General features: G+C 45.3%; 1 protein-coding gene across 1 annotated transcript in view; it reads right to left on the bottom strand.

Moving 5' to 3' along the window:
* TM7SF3 (transmembrane 7 superfamily member 3) overlaps positions 1 to 23,159 on the bottom strand; it is a 43,179-nt gene that overhangs the window by 11,871 nt on the left and 8,149 nt on the right. Inside the window, exons 2-4 of the mRNA XM_077469078.1 lie at positions 1,592 to 1,746; positions 1,346 to 1,496; positions 737 to 857 (exon numbers count right to left, since the gene is read on the bottom strand). Of these exons, the coding sequence (XP_077325204.1) occupies positions 737 to 857; positions 1,346 to 1,496; positions 1,592 to 1,746 (427 nt within the window). The remainder of the gene's footprint in view (positions 1 to 736; positions 858 to 1,345; positions 1,497 to 1,591; positions 1,747 to 23,159) is intronic.

The following is a 23,159-nucleotide window of genomic DNA, read 5'->3' as shown; positions in this document are numbered from 1 at the left end:
AAAAACTGGTTAGCTGCAACTAGGTGCACATTACATATTTTTCCTTTGTTTTAAATGCATTCTAAAGTTGATTTTAATCTATCCAATCCATCCGCAGGCACACAGAGCTCCACAAAGCTGGAGTGCAGTTCCTAAAGCTTATGCAAACTATTATTTTATTTTATTTTTATTTTTTTTATAGCATTAGGGCCCTTTCAAATAGGCAGACCCAATCAGACCCTCTAGTCTCCTCTATAGAGTGATGAGTGTCAATGGACACCCATCTACAGCCAATCCAATCCACTGGAAGAAAAGAAAAAAAAAAAAAAAAAACGGACGGGGATCCAACCCCCCTCCGTCTAGATCAGATCAGATGGCAGTCGGGTGTAAACAGACAGGCGGTCCGTTTACATCCAACTGCCCACAGAGAAGAGAGGACGGTGTCTGTGTCTGCTCCACTTATGCAGCCATCCGCCTGCTCAGTAAGCAAACTCCAACAGAGCCTGCCCTATTTCTAAGGGGCCTTAGGATTTCTAGAGAAGCAGCAGAAAGCCTCCAATATGTTCCAGTATCAAAATCAGGTATTTTTGAGGACCAATTTATTACTTACGGCAATCAGTACCTTTAAAAGGACTACAATTATACATTTTGCATTTCAAGGGTCAGTGAACCCAAACACAATAGTGGTAGGTAGAGTACAGGGCTGCTTGAAAAAAAAAAAAAAAAATCCTTTAAGCTAAAGTTAAATCATTCTTACCTTGCATATCCCAGGTTAGCTGGGGCAATTTTTATTACAGTTTCATACAAGTTGTACTGCAGATAGATGTTGGGATCGATTTCCAAATCAAACTCCTGGTTACACGCTCCTGGAATTGGATCTGGAGACAGCAAGAGAGATTACACTGATGATACAAAAACTGACAAAAAAAAAGGACTACTCCATTATTGTTTTGGGTGAGACAGATCACTTGCCAAAGTCTTCTAGCTCTTAGTCAATAGAAATAAGATTTCCCTGCACCCATCCTACAAGGCTTTACCAAAATGGTTACCTACTCATAGCTGGATTCTCCCTTTTTTTATTTTTATTTTTTGGTGTTGCTGCAGCCATTACAAAGCCAAATGATGTTGCCACCCTTTCCCAGCTATTGAGAATTCTGGAGCAGAGATCTAACTTTTACAGACCAAGAGATAGTAAACTGAGCTGATTCATAGGTCAATGTCTACTATGTTACCTGAGTGTTGCAGCATTTCTTGGATGAACTGAAGAGCATGTGCTGGCAATTTGGTTACCATGTGTCATGAAGAGGTAACAAAAAAAAGGGGAGGATAGTGCAATAGGTATCGCCACCCTTGGCAAAACACTCACCCCTCTCAGTGTACGGGATGGAGAGAGCTGAGACTAGCACAGGATCAGACGAGACCGTCTCCACATACCAGGTACAGTTAATCTGCCCAGAATGGAGAATGCTCACAAGTCCAGCATCACTGCTGACCTCAGAGTCATTTCTCTCGGGGATCTGGAAACAAGAAATAGACAGATAAGCCGAAGTGAAGAAATATTTTGGTGAGATTCTGCAGAAACCTGACATCCAGCACCAAAAGACATCAATACCTTGGTGAAGGAGAGCGTCACATTCACATACTGACTGTGTACTTGGAAGATGATAACAGAGACATTTGCTGGAATGTTGTTAAGGTGAACTTCTGTGGGAGTGGATAGATTCAGTTGCAGTTCTGTCAACCTCCCCATCGAGACTTCCAATGGCCCTGAAAAACAAGAAAAGCACAATGAACAAAATGCAGATATAGATGTGATCGATATTAGCTTAAAGTGATACTAAAGTCTTGTGGTTTTTGTTTTTGTTAAAAGTAACAAACATGTTATACTTACCTGCTCTGTGCAGTGGTTTTGCACAGAGCAGCCCAGATCCTCTTCTCGGGTCCCTCTTCTGTGCTCCTGGCCCCACCCTCCTGTTGTGCGCCCCCACAGCAAGCAGCTTGCTATGGGCCACTGGAGTCGTGCTCCCTGTGTCCATTCAGATGTGGAGCCGCGGCCCAGCCTTGGTGCCGCCCCCCCCCTTAGCTCACTGACTGATTGACAGCAGTGGAAGCCAATGGTGCTTTGTTGGGATCTCAGCCAATCAGCAGGGAGAGTCCCGGATGGCCGAATCGCTCGTGCATCACCCTCAGGAGCGCAGGTAGGTATTAGAGGGGGCTGCTGCACACAGATACTTATCTTAATACATAGAATGCCTTTACAACCACTTTAATTTGAGACTGCAAAAGTTAATTTGGAGAGGAGTCAGAACCTCCATCAGCTTATTAAAAAGACTAGGTCAAGCCAAAAAACATTATGGAAGGATTAGATATCCTCTCTGGTCTTCATTATTACCAGGGGATCTGCAAATTTCTCAACTATCCCATTAAAAATGTTTTGCCAGACAGAAAATCTACAAGAATACAGACAAAAATAAAAATACAACAGGGGTCCTAGTCCTCCCCTACTCAAAAAAAAAAAAAAAAAGTCTGCATTTGCTTAGGGACTTGACAGGGTCTCCTTTAGGCTCGGTTCACACCTAAACCAGCTGCGGATTGCACAGCCTGTCCCAGTTCTCCGTTTCAGGGATGAATCAGGGCAGAATCTTTGCCTGAATCTGGGTCTGAAACGGAGGCAAAAGTGATGTGAATGTGAATTGGATGTGGGGAAATTGGCATCCAATTCACATCGATGTGAACCCAGCCTCAGAGTCTGCTGCATTTGATGCTTACAAAATAGTCTCAGATGCCTCACCACATGGCATGTCGCTATCCTGAAACCCCTTTGTTACCACAGGACACAGCAGTGATGTGTATGTGATATATTTATATAATATATTTTAATCAGTATAATATAAATATATATTTTTTTTTAAAAGCCGAGTTCCACCCTGTTCTGTGTTTATTAAAATAAAATTATTGCCCGTGCAATCTTGTGGGACCTGTGACGTGTCCCAGAAGATTGCAGGGAGGGGCCACCTAGGGGGCTGGGAAAAGACGTGGGAGCTGGGTACCTGTCAAAACCAAATGTGGCATGTCAGGGGGTAAGAAGTGCTTAAAGCGGAATTTCTTCTTTTGGGTTGAACTCTTCTTTAAAGTAATGTTTTTTACTAAAAAAATAAAACATACTTACATGCTCTGTGCAATGATTTTGCACAGAGCAACCAGGATCCTCCTCTTCTTGGGTCCTACGTCGGCGCTCCTGGCCCCTTCCTCCTGCCCAGTGCACTCACAGCAAGCGGCTTTCTATGGGGATACCCAAGCTGAGCCGCTGCTCTGTGTGTCCATTCAGACAGAACTGTGCCTCGGACACACCCCCTCCGTTTCCTGATCGGCGTACTGGCTATGATTGACAGCAGTGGCAGCCATTGAGCCAATCAGGCGTGCGAGTCCCCCAGAGAGGCAAGGCTCGCGTGGACATCGCTAGATCGAGAGGGAGCTCGGGTAAGTATTCGGGAGGCTGGCGCTCCTGCACACAGGTTTTTTTTTTTTTTTTACCTTCATGCATAGACTGCATGAAGGTAAAAAACATTGTGCCTTTACAACCACTACGTTTTGTAATTTCCCCCCCCCCCCCCCATCACAAAAAGTCCGCTGTGACCTGATGGCAGGTTCTTTTTAATGAAGCCCTGGCATGTCTCCCCTGTGTTCCACTGAATGTAATGCAGATTGCACTGCATTACATTCTTTCCTGGCCTTGGAGCTGCATGTCGCGGGCGTCGGGGATACAAATTGTGCATCCCTGCAACAGTGAATATGAATAGGATGACAAAACCCTAGGTGCCAGGATGCAGTTTCTAGTTGACATGGCGACCTTGGATTTGTCGAGCACTGCCCCGATAGCGCATAGTGAGGGGGCACAGGCATCCACTACTCCCTGAGGTCTCAAGTGATGAAGAGTCTTTTGGCGGCTGCAGCACTGGAACAGGCTTTAGGACACAGGAGTATACTACCTCTTCAACTGCAGCAGAGTACTGTTTGCTTTTGTTTAAGGACCTGGAAGGATCTCCGTCTTCAAACATAAATGAATAATTTCATGCAGACAGTCCTGTTTGCTCATCTCTTGGTCATTGCCTGTCAAGAACATTTTTTTTTATATGAAAACACACCACAGCGTTTTCCAGTTTTACTTTATCCACGTTATGTACAGTATAAAGTACACCATTTGAAGATTGTTTAATAAGATCTATAATAATTGTATTGTTTATATACATCTGTGTCTGAAAAGAATTGTGTCAGTTTGAAGTTAGTACCCAACCACAGAACTTAACAGGAAGCCCAACACGTCTGAAAAAGCTAAAATTCGACATGCGAAAGATGGGGAACAGAGATAGCCAACACTTCAAATCTTCCAACACAGACCCGAGAGGAAATGAATACAGTAACACTGTGTCTGTAACACAGCTACCGCTATCTAAGCGCAGCCAAATGTGTTCATGTACAATTCCATCCAATGCCAAAATTAGCAATACAATTTTACCTTAATAAAAGAATTTTCAGACTGGAATATATTATGTATAATTGGGATATGGATCATGTATGTTTTAGGAAAAGCTTAGACCTTTTTTTTTTTTTTTTTTTTAAAGATTTGAAAAGCTGTGTCCCCATTTCCAGCTAAGTTTTTACAAAATATGCAAACTATGACTGCCATAGTCACAAAAACAGGGGTAAGAGGACTTACTTGCTGTTTCTATACAAATTTTTTATTTTTTTGGCAGAAACCAAAACCTTTGGCCACTTCACGGTGCAAGGCGATGGAAGACCCCCGTACTACATGGGGGGGGGGGGGGGGGGGATATATATAGCCAGCCATACATTCTTTCAGAACACAGCACCTGCACATCCCCGCAACATGGTGGTGTAAACCAACCACAGGAGATGAAGCATTTTGCCTTGTCTCGTGGTGGGACTACATTGGAATAGCCACTCAATGCAGTCTAGGGCCAAAGCAACTAATCGATTATGAAAAATAGTTGACAACTATTTTTATAATCAATTAATCGGTCAGCCGATTAGTTTACCTGCATACAGAATACATTTGTTTACATATCTGGTAATACAATGCAGCACACATACAGCTCAGTACACCCTCCATACATGTCAGTAGGTGCCTGAGAACTTGTGAATGTGTGTTTAGATTGTAAGCTCTAAAAGGAGCAGGGCCCTCCGATTCCTACTGTATTAAAGTGTATTGTATTTGTACTGTCTACCCTCAAGTTGTAAAACGCTACCTAAATTGCTGGCGCTATATAAATCCCGTATATTAATGCATGAGAAGCAATGCCACGTGGGACCTGTAGTCCTGGGCAGGAAGCGAGTGGTTCTAAAAAGGCAAAACGTTTTTTTTTTTTTTTACCTTGCTATAGGGGCACTCTATACTATTAGGGGCACTCTGAAGGCAGGAGAAGCCAGAAGTGCTGGTGGGACACACTAGAAGAGGAGAATCAGGGATGTTCTGTGCAAAAAACATTACACAGAGCAGGTAAGTATAATATGTTTGTTAAAAAAAATATAATTAATAATAAAATCACGTTAACCACTTCAATACCAGACACTTTGACCCCTTCCTGCCCAGGACAATTTTCAGCTTTCAGCGCTGTCGCACTTTGAATGACAATTGTGCAGCACTGTGCCCAAATTTTTTTTTTATAATTTTCTTCCCACAAATAGAGCTTTTTTTTGGTGGTATTTGATGACCACTGGGGTTTTTATTTTTTGCTAAACAAACTAAAAAAGATCAACATTTTTGAAAAAAATAAAATTAATTATAAAATTAAAAAATAAGTTTAGATTTCTCCTTCACTGATGGGCACAGATGAGTAGGCACTGATATGTAGAATTGATGAGCTCTCATATGCAGCACTGATGGGCACCTACAGGCGGCACAGATGGGCAGCACTGATGGGTTTCCTCAAGAGGTTTTGACAGGCATTACTGTAGGGCACTGTTTGGCAATGTAATGGGCACTGTGGTGAGCACTAATTGGCACTTTATTGGGCACTGATAGGCGATGCTGAGGGGGCACTGACTGGGTACCTTTTTTCACATCTGATGGGGCTGTGCTGATAATCAATGCGCACCGGCATGTTATCTTGCTGAACGTCATGTCGACCAGTCAGGATAACAAAACCACTTCACAGACGTCAATATGCTATTGACCGGGAGGGAAGTGGTTAAAGACTGTATGCAGGGAAGATCAGCTTCTGAACCCAGAGAAGGTGGAGGTAAATAGACAGGAGGTAAGTGAAGGCATTACAATTATATTTAAAGTAAAACTTTCACCAGTATTATGCATTTAAAATGATCATATCCATGAAAACTTTATTATAAAAGATTTCTATCTCCCTTCATATAGATTCAGGTCTGACTAGTTAAAATGCCCATATAGCCTACTTCCGGCTGTGTATATATATTTTATCACTTTCACAGTATTAATAAACCCCTTATGGTAGCAATTATCTTTTTGTACTATAAAAAGGGCTAATTTTATTTTATTAAACCCCATGATGACAGATTTAGCTACTGCTACTAAATGTCTAGGCCTGGTTCACACCTATGGTTTTTTGGTGCTTTTTGCAGAAACGCACTAGTTAATTTTAAAGTAATTTCCTATGGAACATGTTCCCATCTATGCTTTTTTCAGCCACTGCATATTTGGAAAGGGTCAAGGACTTTTTTTCAAACGCACAGACTTCAATGGAGAAGCTGCAAAAAAACATGTAGTGCGCTTTTGCAGCAATTTTCTTTTTTTTTTTTTTTTTTTTTTTTAATCTGCCCAGCAACAAACTGGCAAAAAAAAAGCATTAAAAAAATGCAACTCGCAGCAAAAAGCGTGTGTGCAAATACACAGCATAAAAGGTGTGACCCGTCACTGTTGGCTTTTCCCGTCAGTGTTGTGGAAAACAAAATCGATTTGACCCCATTAGCGATTAGAAAAATCCAACAAATGTTCTTAAAATGTAATTTGTTTTGAAGAAAGACATCGTTTTGTATGGCCAGCATAAGTGAAAGCAGGCACAGGTAGCTTTTATTAAGCCACCTGCCTATGACAAGGGAAGTTGTCATATATATTACAGTTTTGTCTGAAAATCTAGCAAAACAGTCTTTGTTTTTTTAAAGGGAAAAAAAAATGTAAAAAAAAAAAAAAAATACAAAAAACCACTCTGAGTCTGATGATAATTTACCAGATTCAACCTCTTATAGTATATACAGTATATCTCTTCTGTTTTTTGGGTGGATTCGAGATTTTGCTCCCTTAACCATATATCTAGATATTTAGATTTACCACTGCATAGGTGATATTTAAGAATAAATTGCCTTCTATTTTAAAGTGGGGTACCCCAAAAAAAAAAAAAAAAAAAAAAAAAAAAAAAAATTTTTTTAAAAAAGTCAGCAGCTACAAATACTGCAGCTGCTGACTTTTAATAAATCGGACACTTACCTGTCCCAGGGTCCAGCGATGCGGGGGAACGAAGCCCCCCCTCATTCCCCGCTCTGCTCGCGGCGCCGTCATGCGTACTGTGGGCACCGGGCTGTGGCTCCACAGTCGGGCACCCACTGCGCATGCGCGAGCGGAGCAGGGTGCTGTGATACGCCATACAATCACCTGGGACATGTGACAAGTCCCAGGTGACTGTGCGGCATGAGGGGGAAGTGATGTCACCAGCCTGGGCAAGGAAGAAGGCAAACTACGAGGGACCCCCTAGCAACAGGTATTTAGAGGTGAGTAAAAACATTTTTTTTTACCAATTATTTTTTTTTTTTTAAAGCATTTTAAAACAACTTTTTATTTTTTGGTGGCAACATCACTTTAAACTTTACATATTAACTAAATCATGCACCACACTTTATTCTAAGGTTATCGTCCAATTAATCGAAAAAAAAAAAAAAAAAAAAAAAAAAAAAATCGGCTAACTAATCGATTACGAAAATAACTGTTAGGCCGCGTACACACGGGCGGACTGTTGGCTCAACTTTGTCCGCTGAACAGTGTTTCAGCGGACAGTCCGCTCGTGTGTGGGGCTTCAGCGGACAGTTTCAGCGGACAGTTTGACGAACAAAGTTTTTCGGAAATTCCGAAAAACTGTCCGCTGAAACTTGGTTTGAGCGAACAGTCCGCCCGTGTGTAGGCCACTTTCGAAATGAGCAAACTGTTCCCGCTCGGAGGGAAGTCTGCTCATTTCGAGCGCGTGTGCAGGTAGGCGGGGCCCGCGACGGAGACGTCGCGGGCTCCGCCGCCTGGAATGGACTTAAAGGGGAACCCCAACGCCGAAAAAAATCTGCGTGGGGGTCCCCCCAAAGTCCACAACAGACCCTTGTCCGAGCACGCTACCCGGCCGGCCAGGAAAGGGGGGCGAGCGAGCGCGCCCCCCCTCCTGAGCCGTACCAGGCCGCGTGCCCTCAACATGGGGGGTGCCTTGGGGAAGGGGGGGCCGCGCGGCCCCCCCACCCCAAAGCACCTTGTCCCCATGTTGATGAGGACAAGGGCCTCTTCCCGACAACCCTGGCCGTTGGTAGTCGGGGTCTGCGGGCGGGGGGCTTATCGGAATCCGGGAGCCCCCTTTAATAAGGGGGCCCCCGGATACCGGCCCCCCCACCCTATGTGAATGAGTATGGGGTACAATGTACCCCTACCCATTCACCTGTAAAATAAAAGTACCCAAAAAAAAAACACAACACACGAGATAAAATATTTTATTGCACAGCTCCGGGGGTCTTCCGTCTTCGGGGGTCTTCTCGCCGGACTCCTCCGCTATATTCTTGTAGCTCTTTTGCTAGCGGAGGAGTCTGGCTTTCTTCCTCCCCGCCGCCGGCCTCTTCTCCCGACTTCGGGGGTCCTGTCCCCCTCTTCGGTTCTTCTGCCGGGCCACCGCGCCTTCTTATAGCTCTTTTGCAGGCGGTGGCCCGGTCTTCTTTCGCCGCCGTCGCCGCCGCCTTCCGTTCTTCTTCTTCTTCTTGTTCTTCTTCTCCAGGAGATGTTGACACGTCGCTCTCTCCGGCCGGAATGCCAGAGCCGCGCTGAGCGGCCACTTATATAGTGACAATGGGGCGGTGTCACATGGGTTGGTCACATGGTGACCCCGCCCCATTACGATGTCATAGTCCCCATGTGACATCAACCCATGTGACATATACCATGTGACACCGCCCCATTGTCACTATATAAGTGGCCGCTCAGCGCGGCTCTGGCATTCCGGCCGGAGAGAGCGACGTGTCAACATCTCCTGGAGAAGAAGAAGAACAAGAAGAAGAAGAAGAAGAAGAAGAAGAAGAGATACAAGAAGATAGCGGAGGAGTCCGGCGAGAAGACCCCCGAAGACGGAAGACCCCCGGAGCTGTGCAATAAAATATTTTATCTCGTGTGTTGTGTTTTTTTTTTGGGTACTATTATTTTACAGGTGAATGGGTAGGGGTACATTGTACCCCATACTCATTCACATAGGGTGGGTGTGCCGGTATCCGGGGGCCCCCTTATTAAAGGGGGCTCCCGGATTCCGATAAGCCCCCCGCCCGCAGATCCCGACAACCAACGGCCAGGGTTGTCGGGAAGAGGCCCTTGTCCTCATCAACATGGGGACAAGGTGCTTTGGGGTGGGGGGGCCGCGCGGCCCCCCCTTCCCCAAGGCACCCCCCATGTTGAGGGCACGCGGCCTGGTACGGCTCAGGAGGGGGGGCGCGCTCGCTCGCCCCCCTTTCCTGGCCGGCCGGGTAGCGTGCTCGGACAAGGGTCTGTTGTGGACTTTGGGGGGGACTCCCACGCCGATTTTTTTCGGCGTTGGGGTTCCCCTTTAAGTCCATTCCAGGCGGCGGAGCCCGCAACGTCTCCGTCGCGGGCCCCGCCTACCTGCACACGCACTCGAAATGAGCGGACTGTTGCCTCGTGTGTGGGCGAGTCCGCTCATTTCAAAAGTTGCGCGGACTTAGTACGACGAACAAAGTTTGCCGTATTTGTCCGCTCAAAAAGTGCCGTGTGTGGGCGTGTTCGTTCATTCAAAAGTTTGAGCGGACTGTTTGACGAACTTAGTTTCGGCAGACAGTCCCCGCGTGTGTACGCCGCCTTAGTTGCAGTCCTAGTCAGTCCCATTGCTCCTGGTGTAAATGCGCCTTAAATTTGACCGAGTAACAGCCTTTAAAAAAATAAATAAATAATGAACAAAAATAAACACCACAATGAACAATAATCAAATAAATATGGGTAATACTGAGAACAAAAAAACGATTATAATCATTGCCATTTTAACCATGCTGGTTCCAGATTCGCCAATTACATTCTGTACTCCATCACCCTCAAAACAAAGTTCAGTTGATGAAATCGAAACAGAATTCCAAGAGGAACCCAAAGCACTTTGACTGCTGACACAGTAAAAACAACAAAAAAAAAATCTTTTCCTGTTCTGCAGCTATAAGGAACAGAAACAACTGATTATTCAATACTAGAAAATCCTACTATTGCAACTAAGAACTCAGCTTTTTCCCACAATCCAAAGACACTATGGCTCCTGTTTAAACGGGCCCAAACATGTGTATGTATGAATACGAGTTAAAGCGGAACCTCCGCCTTTCGGAACACTCTCCCCCCACCTCTAGTGTCACATTTGGCACCTTTCAGGGGGGGGGGGGGGGGGGTTTGCAGATACCTCTATAATACAGGTATTTGCACCCACTTCCGGGAACACGGCCCTTCCCGTCACCACCGTGCCACCCCCCCCCCCCCCCCCTCCTGGAAAACACACAGGTCCGGGGAGAAAGCGGGGGACTAGTTAGGATGCGCGTGCTCACGCATGCGCAGTAGGGAACCTGCAACGTTTCACTTCCTGATTCCCTCACCCTCCCAACTGCCGAGAACTGGATCCTGGGACAGGTAGGTGTCCATTTATTAAAAGTCAGCAGCTACAGTATTTAGCTTTTAAAATTATTTATTTTTTATTTATTTATTTTAGGTGGACCTCCTCTTTAAAGACCCTTAAGCCTAGTACACATGGGCCGAATGTCGGGCAACATCTGCTGTTTCAATAAAAACTGGCCGACATTTGGCCCGTGCGTATGGCAGCCGAACTGGCTTCTGTTTGACGAGCATGCTGGAAAACCAGCAGCCGACCAGCTCCTGATCAGCCAATGGAGTGCCAACTGGAGTGTTCTAGTAGGAGGGGGTCGTCCCCCTGGCAGAACACAATAGAACAGCAGTGGAGATCACTGTACTAACATCAGATTGTTAGTACAGTGGCTCCGACCGAAGCCGTCAGGTTTTTTTTTTTTCTTTCAACCTGCTGGGTTGAACATGAATATATCTCACACACACGCAAATTGAAGGTGCTATATCAGTACCTGTAATAAATAAGAACTCTGCCGTACCCAAGTCCAAACAAGACTCTTCTCTTCCATAGTCCAGCGAGTAGATAGGAGACACAGGAAGCAGCAAAGCTTCAAGTTCTGAATAGTGGTGTCAGCCTCACTGAAATGCAGTTTTATTTTATTCAAACATCAACTTTAAGTGGTTTGGCAGGTTTTTTGCAATAAGTGTGGTGAATAAAACAGAATTCAAGAGCTGACCAGATAAGAGTGCAACCAAAAGCAAACAAGAACAGAAAGAAAAGTCCTTTGGGGCAGTGTAAAAAAATAAATAAAATCCTGATCACTTGCCCATAGTACAGTGTCACTATGGTCACACTGCAGTGCTCTGGTCACAGCATGTAAATCATGAAAAAAAAAAATTATTTTTGTTCCAGACTATCACCAGTCAGTATCCCTGATCACCACAACAGTCATATGATGGCCCTCACTGTATTGGTGACAGTATGTAAATAAACAAGAATTATGGAGGAAAAAAAATAAACACTTTTTTTTCCCTGCAAAAATGTAGGTATTTTTCAATATTCACTAAAAGAACAAAAACAAACTCCCAGGGGTGATTAAATACTACCGAAAGAAAGTACTGTCTCAAAAGCTGATAAAAAATAAATAAAACTTCATTAGGATACAGGTAGGCCTCATGTACACTGCTGCTGCTAAACAGACGGACGTTTAGGAGCAGTTGGACTTTTTAAACTGCCTCTGAAACTTTCTTCCATGTTATCTTATCAGTACATGTACACAGGGTCATTTATAGTCCTCTCCAGGTAGTTCAGTTTAGAGGCCTTTTTTTGGAAAGCAAAAAGAAAAAAAAAAAATTAGTTCAGACGCTGAGTTTAGAGGCATTTCAAGCGCCAAACACTTCTAAAAACACAGCTAAACGCAGTAACTCACATTTGGCCGCGTTTGGTTTACAGGCATTTTTCATTTTTGGCTATTTAAAAAAAAAAAAAAAAAAAAAAATCTTTTTTTTTTTCAAACACTTCTAAACGCAGCAAAACGCGGCATGTAAGCGTGGCAAAATGGACGTTTAAAACATGGGTTACTATCTGTCAAGTTAAATTGTTCAGGAGAGGATTAAGCCTAAGGCCCCTTTCACACTGGGGCAGCGCGGGCGTCGGAGGTAAAACGCTGCTATTTTTAGTGGCATTCTGTGGCCGATAGCGGGCAGTTTTAATCCCCGCTAGCGGCTGAAAAAGGGTTAAAACCACCCGCAAAGCGCTGCTGCAGCGGCGCTTTGCCGGCGGTATAGCCGCGCTGCCCCATTGATTTCAATGGGTAGGAGCGTTGAATACACCGCTCCAAAGATGCGGCTAGCAGGACTTTTTTCACTGTCCTGCTAGCGCACCGCTCCAGTGTGAGAGCCCTCCGGCTTTCACACTGGAGTGAAAAGGGACGTTTTTTTCCAGGTGCTATAGCGCCTGAAAACCGCCCCAGTGTGAAAGGGGCCCAAGTCTTGCATGACAGCACTGAAATCTGAAAATTGGCCTGGGTATTGTTGTGTTGGGTATTGAAGAAGTGGTTAAAGCATAACAAAAGCAAATTTTTTTAGTTTTTTGTTTTTTTGTTTAAAATGGAGCGGAGAGGGATTAAAATTCCTATCAGGATTTTACTGCTGTTTGTGTTGATTGTCATTAGGGTCATCCTGGTCCATTTGTGACTCTGTTCCAGGTCCATCCATGTGTAGTACACCTATAGCCCACAACTGATTAAAGTAGACCTAAGCCCCAAGTGGAGGACATTTAGATTGCTAAAACACCATCACAAAAAAATAAAAATAAAAAAAAAGAAAGAAGAAGGTGGGGGGGGCGGTGGATCATGCTTTCAGCCACTTTCTGTCTACATAAACTCAAGATTCCTGCCGATCCAATGACAACAGGGGACCGTGCCTGTGTAAAGCGTGCCGGTGTTCTGCCGAGAAAGTCCCCCCCCCGGCAGATAATGACCCCCCCTGTACTGCGCAGGTAGGAACCACAACAGAGACACCAAAAATAGCCGAAGCTGAACACCTGTGAGTCAGCTGTACATGGCGCCTGCATGCGAACACTATTCTAAAAAAATAAATTAAAAAAAAACACCACTTTGTAACAAGGCCGCTCGCCACGCTTCAGGCACGGCCTCGCTTCGCTCGGCATATTAATATTCTAACTCTATGTCCACGTGGATGGTGGGGCTTGAACCTGGACTTAGAGCAGAATGTAGTGCGCAGGCACCATGTAGAGCTGACGAATAGCTGTTCATCTTCGGAGACTTTCGGGGGCTCCGTAGTCTTTCGTACTGCGCAAGCGCAACGCATGCGCAATACGGGGGGGGGGGGGTCCTTATCTGACAGGGGAACTTTCTCAGCAAGACACCGGCACAATCAATCACTTGTAGTATGGTGGGCGATTTTTACTAAATAAAGTGCTATTCAGCTTCATGCATATGACAAATGCAGCTAAGTAGTCATATGTGAACAGAGAACAAGGCAGACGGGGCCCCCGGGCTCTAGATGGAAGATACAGACAGGGTGCCCAGTGTCTGGGTGAATATACAGAAGGAGTGCCCGGGCTGGAAAACTCAGACCTAGAAAGTTCAATTTCTCATGCAAGTCATTTTGATTCATGCTGTGCCTGAACTATTTATACAAGCATAAAAAAAAATGACAAACATTTCAAAACACAGAGAGGGTATAAAAAAATATATATATATATATTATGAAAAATATCAACATGAAGGGAAATGGAAAATACCTGTGTGACAAAGCTGAGCCGGAAGAGGACAGTTTCTGACACCATGCTAGTCGTTTTTATTTAGCTTTGCTCAGAGCGATATTATTTTCCTGTACGTATAAAAGGTATAATGCAGCCGAGGCACTAAAGAATAGCAGCTTCCACCAAAGGATACTCAGAGGTATTTTGCTCTGATTTCAGTAGAGTTCTCCTTTAAAGCAAGGGGGGAGGGTGTGATGGTCACAGGAAATAGTAGAAATACGCTTTTCACAAGACTCGTTGTGCAGAGACACATGACAGAGCTTGTGACTGGCTGTAAAATGCCTCTTATTGAGCCGCACAAAGCAGGGCTGTGTCAGTGAATGAAGCAGTTAAAATTCAATAAAAGAAGAATAATGGGGAATCCAGAGCCTCAATCTGACATTACAGCAATTGGCAGGAAATTCACCAGTAGTTGTTCCAGTGTCATCGGCAGACCATGTGAGGACAGTTATCAAAATCTGAAACAAACTCTGACTTGGGTGTCTATTACTCTCTGGGCTAAATATGGTACAGATACAAAGGGCCCTGTCCGCAGATCCATTGCTGAGCAGAGGAGGTCAGAGGACAGGTTTATTTCTGCTCCATGTATACAGTGTGACACACACACTCCCCTATGGGCAGCCGGATGTAAACAGACCAGCTATCCATTTACAACCAGCTGCCCTCTGATTCGATCCACCTGTCCAGAGGGGAACAGGTCCCCTTCCTTTTTTTTCGTCAGATTGGACCCAGAGGTGTAAACAGACAATTGTATTTACACCTGGCATTCCAAAGAGTAGAATGGAGGGTCTGATCGGGTCCGACAGAGAAACAGACAGCCAGACCCGATCAGAGCTCTCATGTGAAAGGGGCCTGACTCAATCATTTTTTGAAAGGTGTTTATTTTGCTTTTACAGCAAAATAAATATAAAAAAAACACAACATTACAGGCGTGTAAAGTGCTTATGACTATGCCAAGTCTTGTACTAATTAATTTAGACCGAGCTGGTAGTCCGTGAAGGAACAGAAAGACCCCACACCTCATACAACCCCATATCAACAGCAGATTTTCAAGGTCCCCCTATGTAGCAGAAAATTCCACAAAGAACAATCTCCGATTGTGTAGGCAACCTTCAGATCACTATTCCTGAGTTACATTAGTGGAAGACTCACTGAGTTGTGAGGAAAGGACATCTCCCCAGAAATCCTCCGGGACATCCAGCCATGGTTGCCATATTTTGGTGAATTTCTTAGGGCATTCCCTACTTTTATATATCAATTTGAATTTGGGGCGAACTTCATGAGTGGCATTAAAGAAGGCATGGGCCTAAAGAGGCCCCACATCCTTCTAATGCAATAAGATGGTTTTACATGCATAAAATAACAGTATACATAACAAAGTCCTGGAGCGTATACGAGGAACATGATCATTAAGAAGTCCTAAGAGTCTAACCTCTGGGGTATGAGGTATCTGTAAATAAAGCTCGTGGTCAAAAAAAGCAAATAGATCCTTCCAAAAAGGTCAAGAGTCCAGAACAGCTCCAAAACATGAAAAAAAAAAAAAAAAACACAGCAGCAATCATATCACATCTAGCACATGCAATATCCCGATCCAATCCCATCTGAACCAGCCTGGCTGGTGTGTAATGCAGGTGATGCATGAACTTAAATTAAATCAGTAGGTCAGCAGTGCTGATTATATCCTGAAAACATATCTTGGTTGCCTCTTCCCAGTCCTCTTCAGAAAGCTCAGGCATTGACAGCAGCCATTTGCGATGAAAGTTCTGGAAAGGATACACCCCTACCAACTGGAGGTGACCATAAAAGGTCACCAACTTGGCAATCTCCTGAAATGATAAGAGGTCCATGAGCTCAATGGTCAACGACCCAAATTGTGCCCAAATGACATGTCTTAGTAAAAGACATTTAAAAAATAATTTGTTGTCAAGACCATATTTATGTCCGAGTGCATCCAAACGGTAGTAAGGTATTACCCTCAACTATAAAGGGAGAGATGAGTAATTCCAAATCGACCCCAGCATGGCGAGTCCGGGTGACCAAAGAGCTCAGGGAGATTAGGATTCTGCCACAAGGGGGTCTGTGGCAAGATACCTAAAGAGGACTGTGTCAGAATCCCCCCCCCCCCCCCACTCCCTCCAAGCCATAAAACTGACAACAGGAGAGAATCTGGAGCCCCCAGAACTCCTTAACCCATGTAGCTTGCCCCCTGAGAAAGTTAGAAGGTCCAAGGAGCATCGTCCAGAGCACGGTGGAGGGAGTCTGGGGGTCAGAGTGTAACCAAGCATGGATGTAGGCGAGTTGGGAAACAATAAATACATTTGTTAAGTTCGGCCAGGCCTCCTGCGGCCTTAGCCGCCTCTAGTGAACATCTGGCTATATAAGGCCAGCGACTGTTTTCGCAAAAGTTTTTTTTTTATTTATTTATTTTTTTTTTTTAAGGGAGAAAAACTGGGGCAGTTCGAAAATAAAGAAATTCTGTTAAGAAAATAATCTTAAATATATTTATGCGGCCAATTAGATTGAGAGGCAGGGACATCCAGGTATGAAACCTGCTTATAATAGCCAAACCCACTGGACAAAGTGTGAACCAAAACCCATCCGTGCCATAGCTTCCCATAGGAAGGACCAACTCACAGTGTCAAAGGCTTTTAACGCATCTAAGGGTAGAACCAATTCCCCGCGTTTCGCATGTGATGCACCATGGACATGCAAGAATAGCCTATGAATGTTATCAAAACCGTTCGTCTGTATGCTGGTCCGACGGACCAAATACAACGCAAGGGAAGCTATTGGCTACTGGCTATTGAACTTTCTTTTTTAGTCCCGTCTTACGTCATCACGGTCAAAACAAATGAACAGACTTTTGAATGGGCTTTCGTGTGTGGCCAAGTCCATTCGTTCGGAAAATCCGTTGGAACTCCGCCGAAAGTCTGTCGGAAAGACCGTCAGACCTAGCCTGCTGGAAAATCCGGCCGTGTGTATGCGGCATTAGAGCAAGAATCTTTTCATCGTGGTTTAGTAGAGATATGGGATTATAGGACCCAGCACCCCCCTATCCTTACCAGGTTTGGGTATGACAACAATAGGCGCTTCATTCATAGAGTCAGGAAGTTTCCCCTGCTTAATAGAGCCCTGGAATGTCTTAAGGAGACTGGGAGCCAGGTCATCTATGTGTGCCTGATAACATTCTGAGGGGAGGCAATCTAGGCCCAGAGTTTAACTGGTTGGTAATAGGCGTATGGCCAGTTACTTCCTCTAGCATGATAGGTTTATCTAAGAGGAGTTGCTGGGGGGGGGGGGGGGGACGGGGGGGTACTAAGTGCTGGAAAGTAAAGCGATTCAAAGAAACCCATAAAGGCTTTCTCTGAAGGTACAGTCGTATCTTCATAGAGCTTGCTATAGAATTCTGCAAATATTTGGTTGATAGTCAATGCGTCAGAGGTAGTTGACCCATCTGGAATTTGAATTTCAGCAAACTATCCTGAAAGTCTGTGTGGGGGCGAAATACGCAAGAAGCCTACAATTTTTCCCCCCATGCTCATGTATACGAGCAGAGAGGTACAAATGCTGATTCCTGGTCAAATCCACCATAGGAAGCTGCAGCGCCCAATGATCATCTGTCAGCATACCACGAGTCTCTGAGGAAGGGCTACCGGTAAGACGGGAGCGTGCCTCATCTAGTACTTTTTGGAGAGCCTCTTGCGTGGCCCACCCAACAGATCTTTAACACTTGAGATATAGGAACCTCTGACCGCTGCCTTAAAAAAGGCATCCCAGGCAGGGCCCCTGGCTGCAGAGTCAAAGTTGGAGGACCAGTAATTGGCCATGTCAGTAGGAATGGACTCTAGTCTCCAAACTCAAAAACGGGGGTCTGTGGCCCAAAGTCAAACTCACTTGTATTATGGAATGATCAGACACTGTCTCGGACAGATATGTTATGGATTGGACACAGGGTAGAAGGTCACCCATGACCAGTGCATAGTCTATTCTGGAGAGGGCAGCATAAGACTTGGACTGGGATATTTCCAGCACCATAGAGCTACGTATTCATTGGGTATTGCACCACACACTAAACAATTTCGATTCAGATTGTAAAGGTATCAACCTATCTAGTTCAGGCTGCAATACAGATTTAAAATCCTCAAGAATGAGCAAGGGACAGCTAGGCAATATGCACATTAAAGCCCCGTACACACTATCAGATTGTCTGAGTTTTTCCTTCAGATTTACCAAAACCATGTAGTAGAAGGGCCTGCCTGATTGCATACACATTGAAACTCCTAAGGTTTGACCTTATATTATATGGTTTTGGTAAATCTGAAGGAAAAACTCAGCAGACAATCTGATAGTGTGTACGGGGCTTAAAGCGGTAGTAAACCCGCATTTTTATTTTTATTTTTTTAAACCTGCAAAGCAAAAGGCATAATGAGCTAGTATGCACCGCATACTAGCTCATTATGAAATACTTACCTTAGAACGAGGCCCCGACATCTCGCCCGATCCACGCCGAGGAAGCCGACATGCTCCCTCGGCGTCTCTTCCGGGTATCGCGGCTCCGGCGCTGTGAGTGGCCGGAGCCGCGATATCGTCACTCCCGCGCATGCGCGCGGGAGATTTAAATCCGGCCGGACGAGCGCTGCCGGATTTTCGCGGAGAGAACCCCCTTGTGCGCATGCGCCACTGCAGTCAGCGGCGCATACCGAGGGGAATATCTCCTAAACCGTACAGGTTTAGGAGATATTTTTTTTACCTACAGGTAAGCCTTATTATAGGCTTTCCTGTAGGTAAAAGTTAAAAAAGTGGGTTTACTTCCACTTTAAGTTTCAGAGAACACTGCAGCTATGACCGGAGGGGAATTCCATACATAGTCATATGTAAAATAATATACTGCCCCTCAGGCTGCTTTCACACTGGGGCGGTATTCAGGCGTTACAGCGCTAAAAATAGCGCCTGTGTAACGCCTGAAAAAAACCGGCCCCTTTAACTCCAGTGTGAAAGCCGGAGGGCTTTCACACTGGAGCGATGCGCTGGCAGGACGGTGAAAAAAGTCCTGCTAGCCGCATCTTTGCAGCGGTGAAGGAGCGGTGTATTCACCGCTCCTACCCATTGAAATCAATGGGACACCGCGGCAATACCGCCGGCAAAGCGCCGCTACAGTGGCGCTTTGCGGGCGGGTTTAACCCCTTTTTGGCCGCTAGCGGGGGTTAAAACCACCCCGCTAGCGCCCGCACACCGCCGCTAAAACAACGGTAAAGCGCCGCTAAAAATAGCGGCACTTTACCGCCGACGCCGCTCCCGCTGCAGTGTGAAAGCAGCCTCAGGGTCCAGAATAACTTGATGACACGAGAATGGTAACCCTTTATGAATTAGGATCGCACATGCAAAGTTAGAATAGGTAGAGTGGTAGCTATGAGCCACCCAATGTTTCAGGGCCAATATCTTAGAACCTATAAGATACGTTTCCTGGAGACGTAGGGCATGCGGTTTATTTTGCTTCAGGGCCGACAGATGCTCTTTTAAAATTTAGAGTTCAGCTGCGGACATTCCATGCACAAATAATATTTGCCATGGACATAGGGTCCCTTAGGGAGAGGATGCCCAGGGACTCGTTGGGCCCTCTAAATCACAAAGTAGGGGGAGAGTTGATTGCGGCCAAATTCCTGTTCAAGGCAGCTTTCTAGGAAGGCTACACTGTCAGATCCCTCCACCCGATCCAGGAGACCAACCTGCGGCGACGGTTTTAGATGTCACCCACCTTATCTTCCAGGGTTGTACTCTTCCCCCCATAGGTGTTAAGTTTGACAGGATGGGGTTAATGGTGTTGCTTAGTCTCAGTAACACGGCCACATATTTTTTGTATGTCCTGCCGCACGATCGTTAAGTCAATCTTTAGGCCATCCACCTTGCCCATAAGGTCTGTGTGGTTTACCTTAACAATAGCGAAGACCTCCGACAGGGTCAGCCCCTTTGCATCATCCGTGACATCCTCACCCAGGGTCGCTTTCAGGGACACGGCCGGGAAGTCCATGATCTCGGGAGAGGGTGGCAGGAATGTGTCCTGGCTGTCTCCAAAGAGATCAGGAGTGGAGGCTGGTGATGCGCTAGGCCCATGGACGGTGTTGTGGCGGCCATCTTGGCAGGAGCAGGTGGTGATGCTAATAGCGGCCGGAAGTTGCTTCTTGCCCTGCCGCTTTCCCATCCAGCAAAATGACTGGGTTGATGCGAATTGGATTTTGATTTTTGTTTATGGTCGATCAGGATGGTAGAAGTAGTGACCGGAGCTACACAGGAACACGTCTGATCACATCCCGCGCTAGCCCCCTTCCCCCCCCCCCACTCAATCCTTAATGGGTCAGTCCACGTTAAGTAAATGTAAACACTAGCAAAAGCTGGCCATAACATGGATTGGTTTTTTTTTTGGATCAGCCAGCGGACTGATCAAAAAAACTGACCCAATACCCCCAAACACACATTCAAGGTGGATGGAGGAGTATCCCTGCTGCACTATTGTACCCTGCAGCAAGACTCCTCCTCTGTCACAATACACTGACAATCCCATTAGGGAAGAGATCAACTCCCCTCAAAACGGAGAAGGGCCATACATGGGTTGAAATTCTGCTGCTTCCTGCTGAACAAACCAGCCAGCATAAAGTGGAGTTTCACCCGTGTTTGTGTTTATTAAAAGTCAGCAGCTACAAAAAAAGTGTAGCTGCTGACTTTTAATAAACACACACTCACCTGTCCCATGATCCAACGATGTGGCTGCCCAAACCCTTGGTTCTCTCTCCTCTTCCCGGCATTACAAGTGTAGGAAACAGGCTGTGACAGCGTGTTGTTCCACAGCCAGGGGGGCACTGTGCCTCCTCAATAGTGGGCAATCTTCTGGGACCTGACATGTCCCAGAAGATTGCAGGGGAGGGGGGGGGAACTTCCGTTTGGATCGCCTAGGCGGCCTGAGCGACAAAGCTTGGTACCTGTCAAAACTAGGTACCCAGTACCCCCCAAAAAATAAAAATAATGACATGGCAATATGGGGGGGTGCTTAAAGTGGAATCTCTCCTTTTGGTTGGAACTTTGCTTTAAGAGGTTTACATTTAGTTTTCTAAAGCCCTGGGTATCAAACAATTTATATAAAACAAAAAAAAAAAAAAATCACAGGAGCACAATTAGGGGACAAGGACAAAGCGTTGTCAACTTATAACATTATCACCGTTTAAGAGATATTCTAGCGAGTAACAGCTGGTGACATTGACCTGTGCTGTTCCTTCAGAGCTGTGTGCCATGGCCAAAACTCCTGCGCGCCTGACACGGGAGTGACGTCATCATGGCTCGGCCCTTGCCCGTGAACCTGGAAGGAAGTCCGGGTGAAGATGGAAGCCTCTGCAGTGGTGACAGCGTACCACAACGTGCCAGTATGCGATGCATACTATCACATTATGCCTTTACCTTGCAGGGGGAAATTCCCCCAAGTTCACTTTAAGGCAAACCATTCAAATGAATGGGCTGGAAATGCACCAAAACATCAGAAAAATTAACACCCCATTTTTCGCTATGCAGCACAGCACAACCTACCATCGAGAAACAGTGTGTTTTGCACCTCAACAGCTCAAAACTGTTGGATGCCAGAAATAGCCATAAAATTCGTATTTTAAGATGGGAGAGACAGAACATATTTTGAAAATCTATCTATCTATAAAAAGGATGAACCTTCCTATATGCTGACAATGTGGCAACATCCCCAACATGCATCACAATTCCATATCTACAAACTAACGAGGACTTCCATGGTGCCATTTGTCTGTATCAAATATAGGCACATTTTGCTCGTAAACATCTGTTTACAATCTGCCGATTTAATTTTGCTCTAGAAGTATTAATACCTCTTTTATGATCACCTTTAAAACAATACAAGCATTCGATCTTTTCATTTTGTTGCTGATCATAAAAGAACTCGATCTGCTTTTAGAACAAAGGAGTGTTAGTACCTTTTGATACAGATAAACAGAATAAAAAAAGTCCCGGTTAGTTTGTAGATAACACATAATGCACGTCAACCCAATAACCGATATCTTATAAGCTTTAATATGGTAAATCTGAAGCTCAATCTGCATATGTTTTGTTTGGTTTCCCTGAGCCCCCTTCCTCCTCATATACACATCACTGGGTCTCTGCGCTTCTCTATGTAATGCAGGCAAATCACTGCTGTGGTGGGGGGGGGGGGGGGCTACCAGTGTGCTGTGCAGTGATTCCTAAAAATAAATAAAAATGACAGCATCCTGCCTCAGTGCTCCTCTCAAGAGTCCTTGGCCTTGATGCAATGGGCTAGATCTTGGGAGGAGTTATGCAAATATAAAAATGCCAAAGATTAAAATAATCCCGGGTGATCCTGACATAAAGGTCCTTGGTTCAAGCATCAGTTAAAGGTTGGCAATGCTGTGTCCCTGCACTGCTATCACACATCCTCCCAATGTAGACTACAAGTGGCCTTGGTGCTTGTTACACAAGAATCATCCACTGTTGCCACCAAATGCCATGCAGCCATCGCTGTGGTAGAGACAGGAAGCATTTACACAGAGGTTGCAGGAGAACAGTAGCACTGAAATACAACAAAAAGTACCAGTTACTTACCGGTAACTGTCTTTCTGGGAAATCTTCCAGGACGGCACACCTGAGAGATGAGAGGCTCCTCCCTACAGGAAACACAATCAATCGACAGCTGTTTTAAGTCCCCACCCTTCCCCTTGATCCTCAGTTTGTAGAGAAGTAACTCCTGAACCAGGTTCACAAGGGAAATCATTCCTCATAGGTACTCACCTTCTAGTGTTCTAGAATTTTCCCTCCTCCAACGGGCGGGAAGTAGGCCTGCCGTCCTGGAAGATTTCCCAGAAAGACAGTTACCGGTAAGTAACTGGTACTTTTCTCAAGTCATCTTCCAGGACGGCACACCTGAGAGGATAAACAAGTACCTCAGGCCTACCTTAGGGTGGGGCCACTGCAAAACCCTCTTGGCGAACCTTGGCTCTGCAGTGAGCTTTACCTCCA

This window comes from Lithobates pipiens, unplaced genomic scaffold (assembly GCF_037356315.1).
Source record: "Lithobates pipiens isolate NorthernLeopardFrog02 unplaced genomic scaffold, aLitPip1_a1.2 Scaffold_8, whole genome shotgun sequence".
In the NCBI taxonomy this organism is placed as follows: Eukaryota; Metazoa; Chordata; class Amphibia; order Anura; family Ranidae; genus Lithobates; species Lithobates pipiens.
This window is presented reverse-complemented; position numbering and strand designations above follow the sequence as displayed.